This window comes from Ctenocephalides felis, unplaced genomic scaffold (genome assembly GCF_003426905.1).
Source record: "Ctenocephalides felis isolate EL2017-DRISC unplaced genomic scaffold, ASM342690v1 CF-g0.4_SCAFFOLD_00845, whole genome shotgun sequence".
NCBI classification, from domain to species: Eukaryota; Metazoa; Arthropoda; class Insecta; order Siphonaptera; family Pulicidae; genus Ctenocephalides; species Ctenocephalides felis.
The window spans coordinates 90795291-90813145 of record NW_020536999.1 but is presented as its reverse complement, the minus strand read 5'-3'; the positions used below and the strand labels follow the sequence as shown (position 1 = coordinate 90813145).

At 28.2% G+C, this 17855-nt stretch overlaps 2 protein-coding genes across 2 annotated transcripts; one reads left to right on the top strand and one right to left on the bottom strand.

Moving 5' to 3' along the window:
• The first annotated feature begins 3553 nt into the window (after positions 1-3553).
• LOC113362991 (selenocysteine-specific elongation factor) lies at positions 3554-5114 on the top strand. The gene has a single exon (XM_026605482.1). The coding sequence runs from the start codon at positions 3555-3557 to the stop codon at positions 5112-5114; it is 1560 nt and encodes a 519-aa protein (XP_026461267.1). The 5' UTR covers position 3554.
• A 2562-nt stretch (positions 5115-7676) lies between these two features.
• LOC113363291 (syntaxin-6-like) lies at positions 7677-16949 on the bottom strand. The gene is made up of 6 exons (XM_026605782.1): positions 16798-16949; positions 12566-12735; positions 11685-11831; positions 10166-10466; positions 10003-10097; positions 7677-7840 (listed from the first exon to the last, which is right to left on the bottom strand). Exons 1-6 carry the CDS (start codon positions 16830-16832, stop codon positions 7767-7769), a joined length of 822 nt encoding a protein of 273 aa, XP_026461567.1. The 5' UTR covers positions 16833-16949; the 3' UTR covers positions 7677-7766.
• Positions 16950-17855: the final 906 nt, after the last annotated feature.

Genomic DNA, 17855 nt, shown 5'->3' with positions numbered 1-17855 from the left:
ATTTGTAGTCTTATATATAAAAATGAATCGCAAAATGTGTTGGTAAGCCTAGACAATATTAGAATACCCCGTGTTGGTAAGCGCATAACTCAATAACGCCTGGACCAATTTGGCCAATTATTTTTTTAAAATGTTTGTTAAAGTCCAAGGATGGTTCTTACGGCGAGAAAAAATCTAATAATTGCCGGGAAAACCCTAAAAACAGGCCTTTTCTTTTCCTCATACAAACGTGTTCTAACTAAAACGTAGAATCAATTTGAGCTCTATTGTTATATAAAGTTCATATTAAATTGCAAGCACTCACTGTATACTCCTTCTAAACGATTATTCGGATTTTGATAAATCGTTCTAAAGTTTGTTAAGGAAATTTTCTAGGATGTATGTGATTATGAAGTACTGGGATGTATGTGCAATATTGTAGAAATAAATAGAAAAAATGGCAAAAACGACATGTCATTGTTTGCATTGAAAACAAATAAAAATTATCATCTGCCAAAAATTTCAATTTACTTATGAACCTAGACAATATTATATTATGTATAATAAATTTATGATTATGAATAAGAAAAATGAAATGTTTACATTATTATTGCCATAAAGCAGCTGAAATGTGCCAGAAATTAAAATAATATAAAATAGAGAATATGTATGGCAGATTGAATGATACACATATAAACACGTTATGACAAATTAATTTACTTAAAATATGAAATTAAGTATTAATCAGGGCCGGTCCTACCTTTAATGCGATGCATGCGAAAAATACGTGGGCACGCCTTAGGGGGCGCCAACACAAGATTCGGATATTAAATTTTCAATATAGTTTTTTTTTAATATATCTTAAATAATATTTTATTATTTAATATATGAATATCTTAAATACTAAAAAATTTAATTAATTTAATCCAACATAAGTACCAGTGTAAAGCTATGGTTATGGTTAGATTATTACTGTTTAAAAGACTTTAATTTCCAATATAGTGTTTAAATCATCATTTTATTTAAAGCAGTTCTACATTTAACATCGCTCATATATAAGAAGAAGAGTAATTTAAAAAAACAATAATAATTATTTTTGCGTAAACGGTAAATATTAGTATAGTATTATATTAAAATATTGTAGACGTGGTTACAGGACAACGTCTGTCGGGTCGTCTAGTTAATCATAAATATTAAACTGTGTTTAACTAAAATTACTGAAAGATAAAAAAAAAAGTTTATTTTAGTTTACTGACACACTACAAGTGTAAAAAATATTTATAAGTGCTTGTTGTTTTTAAAACTATTATTCTAACTAAAACCTTAAAAAAATGATAAAATACTTTACCTTTGCTTCTGCAATACCTGTGTCATTACAAACCTATCGAAGTATCTTTATATATTTATTTCTTTTTCTTGATGTCTTTAAAAGTCTTCAAATTAAACAAGCCTTCTTCAAATGTTATAATCCTCATTTTTCTTTTTAATTGTGCTAATAATTTATATTTGATTCTTTTAATTCAAATTTGTCTGCTTTGGTAGTTTCTGTGCCATTATTAATCTATTCAAGTATCTTCTGGCACCTATAAATAAATAATAAGTTTAAAAAATGCTAAAACCTAATATCATTCCAATTGTTAAAAAAAAACTAAAGGCAAATATATTTTATATAAATATTTCTATTATTAAATACTATTTCACAGATAACTTTATCTAGATAAATTTTGCCTTTGCTCGAAAAAATGATAAAAGTGTTACTTATCAATCTGGATTTATCTTGTAATTTTTTTTTGGAAAATTGTATTAAATTTAATTCTTTAGGTAACTTTTTGTTCAAGACATAAAAATGAGTCTTTTGGAAAATAATTTATAAATAGAAAATCAAGTAAAAAAAATCATATTACATCATATTTAAATCCTTCAAATATTTATCTGGCAGAATGTTGACTTCGATTTTTTGATTATCTTGCAGACATGTCCTTTGAAATTGTATTAAATATAATTTATCTAGATAACTTTTGTCTAAACAAAAAAAATATATTCTTAAATAAAGGGATAAAGTTAGGTTTTATTTTTGATTTTTGTTTCAATAACTTTTTTTTCCGAGTAAAGGCACATTTTGTGTTTTAGACAAAAATCATCTAGATAAAATTATCTAATATCTAATCAAAAATATAATACGATTTTAGAAGACATCCTACAAAAAATCACCAAAATTAATATTTCAAGAATTTTGAAAAGATAAAAAATATATAAAAGTACGTTTTTTTCTTTAATTTTGTATCTAGAACTTTTTTTCCATGATAATTATTTTGTTTCTGACAAAATTTATTTAGATAAACTTATCTTCAAATGAATTTAATAAAAACCAATTAAAAGAATTCTCATAAATAAGAAAAAAAAATCACAAGATATTTTACACAAGAATTTCACCAAAAAAATTACAAAGTTGTTTTTTATAAGAAAGTTATCTAAATAAAATTATCTTCAAAATGGTATAAAAAAATATTCAAGGACTCCTGCATTTTAACAAAAAAATACAAAGTCGTTTTTTTGTTTTTTATAAGAAAGTTATCTAGATAAAATTATCTTCAAAATAGTATAAAAAATATTCAAGGACTTCTGTATTTTAACAAAAAAAATACAAAGTCGCTTTTTTGTTTTTTATATGAAAGTTATCTATATAAAATTATCTTCAAAATGGTAAAAAATTCTTTAAGGCCTTCCATATTTTTAAAAAAAAAATACAAATATCTAGATAACATTATCTCTTCAAAATGGTATAAAAAATCATTCAAGGACTTCCATATTTTAACAAAAAAATACAAATATCTAGATAAAATTATTTTCAAAATGGTATAAAGAATTATTCAAGGACTCCTGTATTTTAACAAAAAAAATACAGTCATGTTTTTTTGTTCTTTATATGAAAGTTATCTAGATAAAATTATCTTCAACATAGTATAAAAAATTATTCAAGAACTTCTGTAATTTAACAAAAGAAGATACAAAGTCGCTTTTTTTGTTTTTTATATGAAAGTTATCTATATAAAATTATCTTCAAAATGGTATAAAAAATCATTCAAGGACTTCCATATTTCAACAAAAAATACAAATATCTAGATAGAATTATTTTCAAAATGGTATAAAAAATTATTCAAGGACTCCTGTATTTTAACAAAAAATATATAAAGTCACGTTGTTTGTTCTTTATATGAAAGTTATCTAGATAAAGTTATTAACAAATTGTATAAAAAAATATCAAGGACTTTCGAAAACCTGTCTTATAAATTTTCTAAGAAATCTGAAGAAGTTAATAAAAAAAGGTTACGTTACCTTTTTCAGTATAGGTGCTATAATTTAGTTACTTTCTCTTTCATTTGTTTTTATCCAAAATATATTAATGAATACCATTATCTAGATAATATTATCTAATTATATCATTAAAATTAATTCTATTGTTTTTTACACCAACTTGTACGTTTCCATCCTCATTCACTAATAATGAAAACTTAAAATAATAAGATAGAAATAAGAAAGTAAAAAAATTATTTATTTTAGTAAATCTACTTACCATGCGGCTAAATATAAACGTGGGCATCCTGGGCCACGTGGACGCCGGAAAGACATCCCTGGCAAAACTCCTGAGTGAAATTGGCAGCACAGCTTCCTTCGACAAGAATCCACAATCCCGCCAACGTGGGATAACTTTGGACTTGGGCTTCAGTGCTTTATCTTGTCCAGCACCTGAACATCTACAAGATAGGTACAAGAAGGTCCAATTCACCTTGGTCGACTGTCCTGGACATGCCAGTTTAATAAAAACCATCATGGGTGGAGCGCATATAATAGACTTCATGTTGCTGGTAGTTGATGTCACCAAAGGCTTCCAAACCCAAACTTCTGAATGCCTGATTATTGGTGAGATCACTTGCAAGAAGATGATTGTTGTTTTGAATAAAACTGATTTGTTGCCACAGAAAACGAAACGAGAAAGTATTAACAAGATGCGTAGGAAGGTTTTGGCTACTATAGCGCCAACGGAGTTTAAGGGATCACCAGTTGTCGCTGTCAGTACAGCTGGGCACGAAGGACTCCAGGATTTACTCCAATGTATGATAGACTTTATTACTGTTCCCCAACGTAACGTCGAGGATCCTTTCCTGTGTGCTGTTGACCATTGTTTTGCAATTGTAGGAAAAGGAACTATCCTGACAGGTACTATTTTACAAGGCAACATCAAAGTAAACGACTCTATTGAAATACCTGCTTTAAAAACCCAACGTAAAATCAAAACTATACAAATGTTCAAAAAACCATCGGAGAAAGCTTGCGCTGGCGATCGCATAGGCATTTGTGTACCCCATTTCGATCCAAAATTATTCGAAAGGGGCATCATATGTTGTCCTGGATATATAAAAGAGGTCCAAGGGGTTGTTGCTGAAGTATACAAGATCAAATACTATAAACAAGATGTTGCAACTAAGTCCAAGTTCCATATTACTTTAGGACACACCACAGTTGTTGCTGTTGTCACCTTTTTTGCATCAACAACAACAAACCAGGACTTTAATTACGACGATCAGTATGAATATAGCTTCAACCTCACTGATGACGTAGGCTCCAAAAAACAATACGTGTTGCTGGAATTTGCGACTCCTGTTTTGACCCAAGTGGGGTCAACTTTCATAGCCTCCAAATTAGACACAGACATCCACACCAGCGCGTGTCGTTTAGCTTTTTGGGGCACCATAAAACAAACCTTCAAAGACTTGGACAAAACAACGTTATCCAAACTCAAGATATACAAAGACAGATTCAAAACAGGTATTGTAGAACGTGCACCAAACCAATACGAAGTCATAGCTAGAAACATGTTTCATAAAGAAACAGATCTACAAGTTTTTATTGGTTTAAAAATAACTTTGTCAACCGGTGAGCATGGTTTTATCGAGAGCACGTTTGGTCAAAGTGGTAAAGTTAAATTGAGGATTCCTGATGGTTTGGGGGAGAAGACTTTTGAAATGTTAAAGGAGAAGAAGAATAATAGTTCAGGTGTTAAGCAAGAGGCTGTCGAGGTGTTTTTGAGTTTTAAGAAGTATATATATGATACTACGAAGAAAATTATACAATAAGGAAATGGATAATTATAACTAATATTATATATTTTTATGTTACTTAAATAAAAGACTTAAATAAATATTGTAATTTTTTTTTTTTTTGTTGAATCAATTTGTATGAAGGTGATGCCATCAACAATAAATTCAAAAACAGACACACGATTAATGCAACCTTTTTCATGAATTTATAGAGCAAGATTAACAAAAAAAAAAACTAATGTACCACATCCAGATTTTTCACTCATTTCAATCTCGTGAGAAAGTAATGGACTATAGTGCTTGCTTTTTCACCCATTTCAAACATATCAAAAATCAAATACTCAAGTAAAATTATTTTAGAATCATTCAAATCGGCTGAGCCAAGCTCTTGAAATCGTCGACAAAAGATTGTATCCGCACATACATACATACATATACACATTCCACCAAAGACCAACGACCATAGTTTTTAGGCCATTTCAAAAATCAAGTACTCAAGCAAAATGATTTTAGAATCATTCAAATCGGCTGAGCCAAGCTCTTGAAATCATCGACAAAAACACTCATACACACCCACACACACACTCAGATCTATTTTTTCTAAGGAATGCCAAAATATTCAGAAGGCTGACGTATTTATCCAAAAATGTAATATTTTTTTATATTTATATCATCATGTGATTAAAGGAATAAATATTTTGTTCAAATTTTGCTTTTTATTTTTTGTAATTTTGTTGCTTATATATATATGGCCTTCATAAAATTTATTAAATTCTTTGGGAATGATTTTTTTGTCTTCGATAACACTCAGATAACTAGGTATTATATATATATATATATATATATATATATATATATATATATATATATATGAAAGTTAAATACAAATTATCACTGTTACGTAACAAAAGCCACACATACAAAAAGCGGTTTTCACTTGATATTATATTTGAAAATTATAATTTCAAACTTGATATCATGCTGCTTGATCGGATAAAACCAAGGACTAGTTTGTGCTAGCCCACGCCCTTAACCACGGCGGGCTCAATTCTAACAAAAAATTACTTAATATATCAACTATAACCTCTAGTGGAAATTTGATATGATACTTGATATCAAGCAGGCCGATGTTAGAAATCAAACCAGGACTAGTTTGTGCATAAATACACAAATATATAAGGGTAGAAGTATGTGTTAAAAATATAAATTAAGCAGAGCTCAAAAAGAAATATTATTTTATCTCGGATTGATTTTATGGGCCGATTCTGCCGCCCTACAGACCAATGTTATGGCAAGGCCATGTTACGCTCCAACTTTAATACATTATGCTACTGAATGATACTGGATACTGTCAAAATGACATGTAATTGCTGTACATTCAGGCGTTTTACACATAAACTGCAACGTCACTTGTATGTTATGAAGCTAGGTCAGAAAGGCCCTGTTATCTAAGATCGTTATCGTTAGGTTAGATTTTCTATCTGACAACCTGAGAAAAACGCCTAACTGCACAGCAACCACATGGATTATGTCAATATTTAATATGGTAAGTTCTTCATAACATAGTCTTGCCATAACATTGGTCCATTAATTGTTGAAAGTTTTTTGCTTCAAGTAGTGTGACTCGAGTTTTATAACAATATAATTTGTATTTACTAATTTTATATTCTAAGCTTATTTACAATAATTTTTAACAACTATTTTTAGTATTAATTGATACAATATTGTGTTGCATATGTTAACAGCTGCGTTTTGTTCGATTAACGACAAAATTAATGTCGTCTATATAATTATCAGGATAGAAAATATTTATATAAATAAAATTAATATAAAATACGTATATGTATATAAATTAAATATATATATATATATATATATATATATATATACTTTTGTGATGTATTTTGTTATTAGAAACATATAAGTGTTGTGCTCAATTAAAACAAGGAAAAAATATTAAATAAAAATAAAAAGCTTTAATAAAGTAGCAAATTTGTGATAAGAGATCAAAAAAAAATCTGTGAAAATTTATAAAATATCGGAAATATGTATGTTAATTATAAAAATTATACAAAAAGTAAAAGTAGAAGAAAAAACTTCTTGCCCCAGATAATATCAACAATTGGCCTTTGCACAAAGCACTTATTAGTTCCATAATTTAAATATATATTTTTTTAAATAATATTACGCATTTAGCACCTACAATTAAAATTAAAAAATATTTTGATGTATCTGTGTGATGATTAAAATAATATAATAAATTAAAACTATACACTAGATAGAATTTTTACATTTACACTTGCACGTTTTTAATAATTTATAAATATATCTATCTATTACTATGTATATATATAAATATACATATATATGTATATGATATACATAAATATATATATATATATATATATATATATATTTCTAATTACCTACAATCTAATGACAATCAATCATAATACTTTTTATAAAACCTTTTTTCATATCCCAGTCTATACCGAATTGAAATATCATAAAATATTGATAAAACCTTTGATCGATTATAAAATAAAAAATAAATATATATAATTAGTTTACCTTGATAAATGTTAAAATTTATGATGCAGTATTTTTTGTAGTTTGGTTATTAAAAAGTAGCCTTCAGTACTTGTATTTGAATGTCAATAATAATAAATTAACTCACAAACCTTGTATTCACACCAAGAATAAAATTATCACAATCAACAGAATTACAGACAGAACTCCTATCGCTATCCACTGTCGCTTATCTAAAACGAAAAAAAAAATTAGAATATATATATATATATATATATATATATATATATGTATATAAATCTGCTATCACAGATGGATAGCATTTTCTTATTTCTTTGCTCCCAAGGGCTCAAATTCTTCCAAATTAATAAAAAAAATCTAATTATCAGTGTTAATTTGCCATCAAAATTACAAGTGCTAAAAGTCTGCTATTACAGATGGCGCAAGAATTTACTTAATGAAATATGTGAATAATAAAAGTAAGAAACTTAATTGATTTGCGCACTGTCTAAATGTTAATATTAAGAGGTAAAACTTTTAGAGATTTTTTTTCTTATTAATTTGGAAGCATTTGAGCTCTTGGGAGCAAAAATATTAGAAAATGTCCATATTAAGGACCACCTTAATATATATAGATATCTTATATATAAAATTCTCGTGTCACAAAGTTCGTTCCCGTAGTCCTCCGAAACGGCTTTACCGATTTTTACCAAATTTTATATGCGTATTCAATAGGTCTGAGAATTGGTAAATACCTATTTTTCATACCCCTAAGTAACTTGCTTGCAAGATTTGTTCACCCTTAAATTTTATCTTCAATTTTTCGTACAATTTTTTGTTTATTTTTCTATTATGTGGCATTAAAAAATAGATACAACCCTAAATTTTTACTTCATTATCACCTACCCCTATTTTTAACTTCCCGTAGGGCAAGTTATAGTAATCGCAAAAAATCGAAAATGAAAATTTTTATCTATCTTTACGTTTTGGAGGTTTCTGAACATTTTGGTATACTTTAGAAAAAATAGATGTATGTGTATGTGTGTGTGTATGTGCCTGGCAAATTTTCGTCGACGATTTCGGGAACACTGGTCAACCGATTTGAATAATTCAAAAGACATTCGATTCGTATTGATAAGGAGACGTGCTAATTAGTTTTTGGCAAAGGCAGGTCGAGCCGTTTCGAAGATACGGGACAAAAAATGCAAAAATGATGATTGATTTTTTGAAAGAACGGAGCATCCGATTTGTATGTATCAGAAAATATTTTATTTGTATTGTCAAAATGAAGAACTGATCATTTTTTTGAGATTTCGGAGCGGTTTCGGAGATCCAATAAAAAATGAAAAAAATGCCATTTGCCAGACAAAAATGATCATTAGACATATGCACATCAAATTAACACATATTTTATAGAGATTTTAGTAATAAAAATTTTGTTTACTTTTCTATGAGTTCCGTACCAATGTTTATCCGATATACTGCGACGTGGCGCCCACGCGCTTTTATATTTCGTTCTACGCCACTTTGAAAAAAAGTTCAAAATTTCCAAAATATTTCAAAGTATAAAAAAATCAAATCTTTCAAAGAGGTTAATTTGGTTAAAAAAAATTAAAAATCTCTAAAATCGATTTTTTCAGAGTTTTAAAACAAAATTGAAAAATTTTAATTTTTGGTATGGGAAGCTCTAGCAATTTGCCTTGATGCACGATACCATGCACCACTACTTTTTCGGAACTTTCCGTGTCATAATCAAATATCTTGGTATAGAATCCAAAAAAATTACACAAAATGTGTACACATTATTAAAATTTTTATAAAATATCTGATAAATCGATGTACATATGTCCAATGAACATTTTTGACCGCCAATTGACATTTTTTTAACTTATTTTTATTGAGAGTCCATAACCGCTAAACCTGCCTTCCCAAAAATTTAATCAGTTCTTCATCTTGTCAATACAAGTAAAATGTTTTTTGAATTATTAAAATCGGACGCTCCGTTCTCTTAAAAACTGAGGAACCATTTTTGGCACTTTTTGCCCCGTATGTTCGGAACGGCTAGACCTGCCTTCGCCATCAGCACGTCTCCTTATCAATACGAATTGAATGTTTTTTCAATAATTCAAATCGGTTGATCGCTGTTACCGAAATCGTCGACGAAAATTTGTATCCGCACACACACACACACACACATACACACACACACGTACACATACACACACACATACATCCATTTTTTTTCTAAGGTATGTTCAGAAACCTTTGAAACGTAAAGATATATAGAAAAATTATTTTCGATTTGTTTGTGATTACTATAAATCACTCCACAGGAAGTTAAAAATACATTTTCCAAAATTTCCCAAATCCCTGTTCAACAAATTTGATTACTCACCATTTGATAAATGCATTGCAGTGGCTATTTTCTTCATTGTTGAATCTAATTTGGATTCGGTCCCTTCAATTTCATGTCCAAAGTCATCGAGCATCCTAAAATCCAAAAACAACATCAAATACCACATAAAAAACATCACCTTACCATTGTCCATTATCCTTACACTGCTTGTTCATCCAATTCCGCCCCAATCTGTCTCGACACAGTCTTTAAAGTTCCTATAGAATCCGACAGTACATCTAATTGTTCATCCTGACCTCTGATCATCCTTTGTTGTAAGGACACATTCTCACCAACAATGCTGTGAGAGGGGCTATCGAGAAAGCCACCATTGCCATTTCGAGAGGCATAATGTCTGGGGCTCATGTCATCGATGTTGTTTTCTAGTTTTGAGTATTTTGTCGAACTGTGTCGAGGTTGCTGGGAACTTGAGTTGTTCATGATTATTGAGGTTGAGGAGTTTTCTAGATAAAGGAGAAAAATGATGTTAGAAATTCAAAACGGCTTGACCGATCTTAATAAAATTTTATAATTGCATTCAGTATGACTAAGAATAGGATAACATGTTTTTTTCATACGCGCAAGTAGTAAGGGTTGGCCGCCCTTAAGATTTTTTGGGACATTTGTTTAGTTAAAGTAAAACTTCTTTAGGCACGACAAGGGTGCAAATCCGTGCAAATGCAACGGAAGTGCGTTACGGCAGAGTCGAGTGCCAATGTTTCGTCATTCGCTCTCGATGATATTATTTCCATACTGGTCGATTGTGATTAGTCGTCGTGTATGAGAATAGAGATCTGTCGTTGTATGCGTACCGTCATCAACGTTGTATACGTACCAATATCAACAAGGAAATCGGCATAGATAAATAAACATTTTAAAGTTACATCGTACTACAAATCTTGATTTAATGAAAAATACCTGAATCAGAAGAATATTTTACCCTGTTCCTTAAAAATAACAAAACAAATTAAACATTTGTGCCATGTACTAAACGTAAGTTTATTGATTAGAAATTATTTCTATATTATTCGTAGTTTCTATAAATCTTTGAAGTTAATAAAATGGAATGAGATTATATCGCCAACGAAAAAGTAAAAAAAATACCAGCAGTCAATGCATGTATGTTGATTTTAATTACATGAAGTTCTTCAAACAAAATTATTACATGATGAGTGAAGTTGCGAAAACAATATTTGTTTAGACGTTATTTAACATAATCCACTATTTAAACAAATATTATAGAATTTATTAATCAACAATTATTTAATTTCTCTAATGAAGATTCATTTCTAAATGCTAATTGCAATGACAAACCGATCATGTCATATTTGAAGTATGACTTTAGTTGCATTATTGTTTTTAAATATTATACATATTTTTAATGCTATTATAAATATATAATTTATAATTTATCATTATATAAATGTGTATAATGGTTGTAATCTAATCTAATAATAAATAAATAAAAAAATGGTTTTTTAAAACAGAAAACTTTTTTCGGTTTTTTATTACTTTTTGGATTCTTTGTTCGAATCTCTACAAAATATTTACAAATCCAAGACCTACCATCTGATATATATATAATATATATATGTATATATATATATATATATATATATATATATATATATATATATATATATATATATATATATATATATATATATATATACTTCTCTTACCTAATAAAGGTGTCCTACTGGATCGATTAAAACTCATTTTATCTTTCATCGATTTGACTTCATGTCGAGTGCTGTCTATGAAGTTCCTTCGACTAGATAATTCTCTATTGTCAATTTTAAACTTTGAAGGATTTTTCTCTACAATACTTATATATAACATTAAGGAAAATATTTAATAAAAATACATAAAAATTAAAATTCTAGGTTAACTCTTCGAAGACTAGGAGTGCAAGTTAGCAAACACTGTTCAAAGAACAAGTAGTTCTGATCGCTGTTAAAAAAACATCATAAAACATGCATTATACACAAAACACTGTTTAACTAGTGGTGTATGGGATCGTGCCTTAATGCAAATTGCTGGAACTTCCCGTACCTTAACGAAACGTTCGAGAAATATTGAATGTTTTTAAATAGATTATTATAAATACTGTAACATCGTCTACTATTTATTTATAACAATTATATAAACTGAATTGCAAAAATGAAATCATTTGTTTGAAGTATATTAGAACTTTAGTCAGTATTAAAATTAAAATCTGAATTATTTTCGATATACAAAAAAAAAAAAATTTGAACAAAAATTTTTTTTCCAAAAGCGATTACTTTGTTGAAACAGGCAGAAAGTTCTTTAATTTATTCAAAATCGACGCTTAGTTCTCTTAAAAACTGCCATTTTTTGCATATTTAGCCCGTTCATTTGTTCTAAGGTATGCCAAAATGTTCAGAAACCTCTGAAACGTAAAGATAAGCAAAAATTTTCATTTTCGATTTTTGGACGATTACAATAACTTACCCTACCGCAAGTTAAAAAAACGAACTAAAAAAATAAACAAGCACTTGATATTATTTCTACTATAAAATTATTTTTTCCAAAAGGATATTAATAGTGTCCTCTAGATCTTCAAGATCCCACTCGATACTTCTTAGGGCATTCCTCAGTTCAGTGGTGGTCCATTCTGCCTCAGCACTTCCGAGACTACTGGAAGCATCTCCCAACTCGAGCCAACGTAAATAAAGACCTCGAGTCTTGTTTAGGGCTTTGAAGACTTCGCTGTGAATCAAATTTAGAGTCTCACTTGTAATCATTGTAATAATAATGAAATCACTTAATTTTAAAAATTATAAATGAAGATAATATTTGCTTTATATTAGTAACATAATGTTTGCTTCAAAACATAATATATATCATTATGACTTCAATAAACAGTTTGTTTTGCAAACAAATTTTTGCGTTATCATTCTTAGACTGATAAGTAGTAGATAAATTTGATTAGTCTAATCTTTGGATATATGTTTATATATATATATATATATATATATATATATATATGTATATATACACACACATATATATATATATATATATATATATAAATATATATATGGTCTTTTGTCTATTCTGATCCAATCGTTATCAGAAAAGAACAAACTTTATCTATAATTACAAATATCAACATTAATTATAATAAAGCCAAATTATGAATAAGATTGTGAGAAACAGTAAGGATTTAAAAAAAAAAAAAACTATGTGGGGTGCATGGCATCGTGCCTTAAGACAAATTGCTGGAACTTCCCGTACCGTAATTAAAAATCTTGCTACGGAACCTGAAAAAATTTACACAAAATGTGTACACATTATGAAAATCTCTATAAAATATCTGATAATTTGATGTGTGTAAGTCCACTTTTAACATATTTTTATTGAGTGTCCATAACCGCTGGACCTGCCTTCCCAAAAATTTAATCAGTTCTTCATCTTGTCAATACAAGTAAAATGTATTTTAAATTATTAAAATCGGACACTCCGTTCTCTTAAAAACTGAGTTACCGTTTTTGGCATTTTTTGCCCCGTATCTTCGGAACGGCTAGACCTGCCTTCGCCAAAAACTAATCAGCACTTCTCCTAATCAATACGAATCGAATGATTTTTTAATTATTCAAATCGGTTGAACCGTGTTCCCGAAATTGTCGACTAATTATTGTATCCGCACACATACACAAACGCACACATACATACATCCATTTTTTCTAAGGTATGCCAAAATGTTCAGAAACCGCTGAAACGTAAAAATATATAAAAAATTACATTTTCGATTTTTTTGCGATTACTTTAACTTACCCCACGGGAAGTTAAAAATGTAATATTATTTGGCGTTAATTAGCCAGTTGTACTATATATGAACCTATACTATTCCTATCATTCATTCATTCATTCAAGAACTATTTGTAGGCTCCTTATTAATTTGTTACAAAGTCTACAAAGGGGCTCCCGAAGGACTTTTATAACAAGCCACACATGTATTCGTAGAAGAAAAGAGCAAAATCAACATTGTTTATATAAAAGCACTTGTTTTTTATGCCTGTTTTCCATAAATTTGGTTTGTTGAGTTGAAAGACGACTGTTTATTTATAAATTTGTTACAAAGTCCACAAAGTCTTCTTCGGCGAAAAGAGTAAAATCAATATCGTTTGTATAAAAGAACTTAATTTTTAAACCTGCTTTCCATAAATTTGGTTTGTTAATTTGGCAGACAACTGTTTATTTATTAATTTCTTACAAAGTCTACAAAGGGGCTCTCGAAGGACTTTTATAACAAGCCCCACATGTATTCCTAGGCGAAAAGAGTAAAATTAATATTCTTTGTATAAAATAACTTAACTTTTAAACCTGCTTTCCATAAATTTGGTTTGTTAAGTTGACAGACAACTGTTTATTTATTAATTTGTTACAAAGTCTACAAAGGGCTTTCCGAAGGCCTTATAAATTCAATTGTTATAACACATAATGAAAATACTAATTGTTAACACAAAATTAAGTATAATACAATGTGTAAACAAAGATAGAGTACTTGTTCAGATTATTAAGATTATCTTTTTTAACAAAAAAAAAAGTTACAAAACATTAAGAAGACTACAAAGCATGTATCAAGTGATTTTTCTAAAAGAAACATATGTATTTGTAAAAGACAAGAGCAAAACCATATTGTTTATATAAAACATGCTTTATTCCTATTTTTCATAAATTTGATTTGATTAATTGACACACAGAGGGACAGTTTATTTATCAATTTATTACAAAGTTTCCTGTATTTTCTCTTCTCTCTTGAATCATCAATTCTCTGCATTCTTCTTCTACCCAGTCCTTTTAGTTTATTTTACCTTTGCCGACGTCATGTTTGAGGCACTCTTTTTGCAGAAAGGGCCCGACACAGTTTTCCTTTCAGGATTGTTGTCAGTAAAGTTCTTTCTTCTCCCAGTACTTTTTCATTTGTTTCTTTACCATCTTCTCCAAGTTTGTAGACTTTGTAACAAATTAATAAATAAACAGGAGTCTGCCAAATTAACAGACCAAATTTATGGAAAGAAGGCATAAAAATATTGGGTTCTTGTATACAAAACAATATTGATTTTGCTATTTTCTTCTACGAAAAAATGTGAGGCTTGTTATAAAGGTCCTTCAGAAGCCTCTTTGTAGACTTTGCAACAAATTAATAAATAAACAAATGTCTGTCAAATTAACAAACCAAATTTATGGAGAGCAGGTATAAAAATATGAAGTTCTTGTATACAAAACAATATTAATTTTGCTCTTTTCTTCTACAAATACATGTGTGGCTTGTTATAAAAGTCCTTCAGGAGCCCCTTTGTAAACTTTGTAACAAATTAATAAATAAACAATCCTCTTTCAACTTAACAAACCAAATTTGTGGAAAGCAGGTAAAAAAAATTAAGTTCTTGTATATAAAACAATATTAATTTTGCTCTTTTCTTCTACAAATACATGTGTGGCTTGTTATAAAATTCCTTCGGGAGCCCCTTTGTAGATAAATAATAATTAATAAACAAACTGTCTGTCTTAGTGTCAATTAATCAAATCAAATTTATGAAAATCAGGCATAAATATTAAGTTCTTGTATACAAAACAATATTAATTTTGTTTTTTCTTCTACAAATACACGTGTCGGCTTGTTATAAAAGTCCTTCGAGAGCCCCTTTGTATACTTTGTATCAAATTAATAAATAAACAGGCATTTGCTAAATTAACAAACAAAATTTATGGAAAGCAGGTATAATAATATTAAGTTATTGTATATAAACAATATTAATTTTGCTCTTTTCTTCTATGAATACATATGTGGCTTGTTATGAAAGTCCTCCGTAAGCCACTTTGTAGATAAATAATAGTTAATAAACAAACTGTCTGTCTTAGTGTCAATTAATCAAATCAAATTTAAGAAAACCAAGAATAAAACTTGTTTTATACAAACAATATTGGTTTTGCTATTGTCTTCTACAAATTTATGTTTGCTTTGTTGTAGTATTTAATATAATGTAAATAAATACTTACAAAGATTCATATATTATTAAAAATGTATTTGTAAGTCCTTCGAGAGCTCCTTTGTGAACTATGTAATAAATTAATAACCAAACTTAACCAAATTTAACAAACCAAGTTCTTTTATGAAAACAATATGATTTTATCATTTTTTCTATAAAGTTATATGTTGCTTGTTGTAAATTCACTTGTAGTCTTCATAATATTTTGTAAATTAACTAAAAAAGATACCAATATGTATTTATTAAATTTATATGATCATATGCACAAGTTTTTGGGCTCCATTTACACATTATTTGAACTATATTCAATTTAGCATTGTGGCGATATCAAGCAGGCTGGTTTTACAGTTAATAAATTTATATTTTTTTATTATGTTGGGAGTTTCTAATTTAATATATTGTCATAATCATTACTACTCCCACAGCATCATTGTAATTGTATTTCTAAGTCCTCCTGGAGCCCCTCGATGGACTACTAAGATGATGTAAGAAAATACATAAACAAACACTGGTTTGTTGAAATTCTGAGCTTAAATGGAAATAAATATGTAAAAACATTTAAACAAAGCTTACCTAATGTATTTATAAAAGGATTTTAGTGTATGTTAGATAAATCATGATAAATATGCTTACATAAGTCAAACACAACAATTTTACTCACAAACAACTTTCACATTGCAAATTTCTCCCAAGTCACAAAAACACATTATAAAACATATAAATTAGTAAATATTTTACCTAAACTACAAAATTTTATCAAAAAGTTTCTACTTACTCTTTAACTACAAAAAATGGATCTTCTAAAGACATGTCAAACAACAAAAGATCTTATTATGGGGCCCTCTGGTAGCCCTTTTTATGCATAAAATCATCGATAATCACTCTTAAAACATTCGTACATTTTATTAAACAATTAATAACATTAAAAAATCAATTAATTTTGATTTTGTATTAATAGAATTATTGACAAACGTATCGAATATTTTATTCTAATAAACATGAGGGTTGCGTTAGGGATCTCTTGTCCTGTTCTGGCACAAAGAAGGGATGATTCATTTTGGGCGCGGGATTTAAAATTTTAAATATTACAAATTATTGAAGCTATATAATTATGTTTCATATTGTAATTAATATTGTACATACCTCAAATTTTATTATTTGATTACAAAAACATGACAGGAATCTTTTTTGTTAACACTTTTGCACACAAATATCACATATGTCACTAGTAATAATTAAATATTAATTAGAGTATTAAATAAGTATAAAATTATGGTGATTAAATAGATAAAATTTTATTGTTGTATATTGCATTCTTTGCAACTATTTAGATTAGTAATTTAGATTAGATTGACATTTTGGATAAATATAAAGTATGTCAGTGACATTTGACAGTTGGGCAAGATGGCCGCCAAAACAACTGTCATAATAATAATAATTTAATTTATAAAATCACTTTAAATTTGAATTATTTATACTAGATTGGCAAATAATAATCATGTTTATTATTAAATTCACTCTGAATCATTTTATTTATAAGTCAGGTCATTTTTAACTGTCATAGCTTGTTGACAGTTTTCCAATATGGCGTCCGAACTATTTTCAACATTTGCTCAAAATTATATTTTATATTTAAAATCATTTTAAATTTAAAGAACTTAAACGGCATAATTATTAATCATGTTTTTTTATAAAATTCACACTGAATCATTTTATTTACAAGGCAGGTCATTTTCAACTGTCAAAGTTTTTGACAGTTTTTCAATATGGCGTTCGAAGCATTTTTGAAATTTGGTTAAAATTATATTTCATATTTACAATCACTTTAAATTT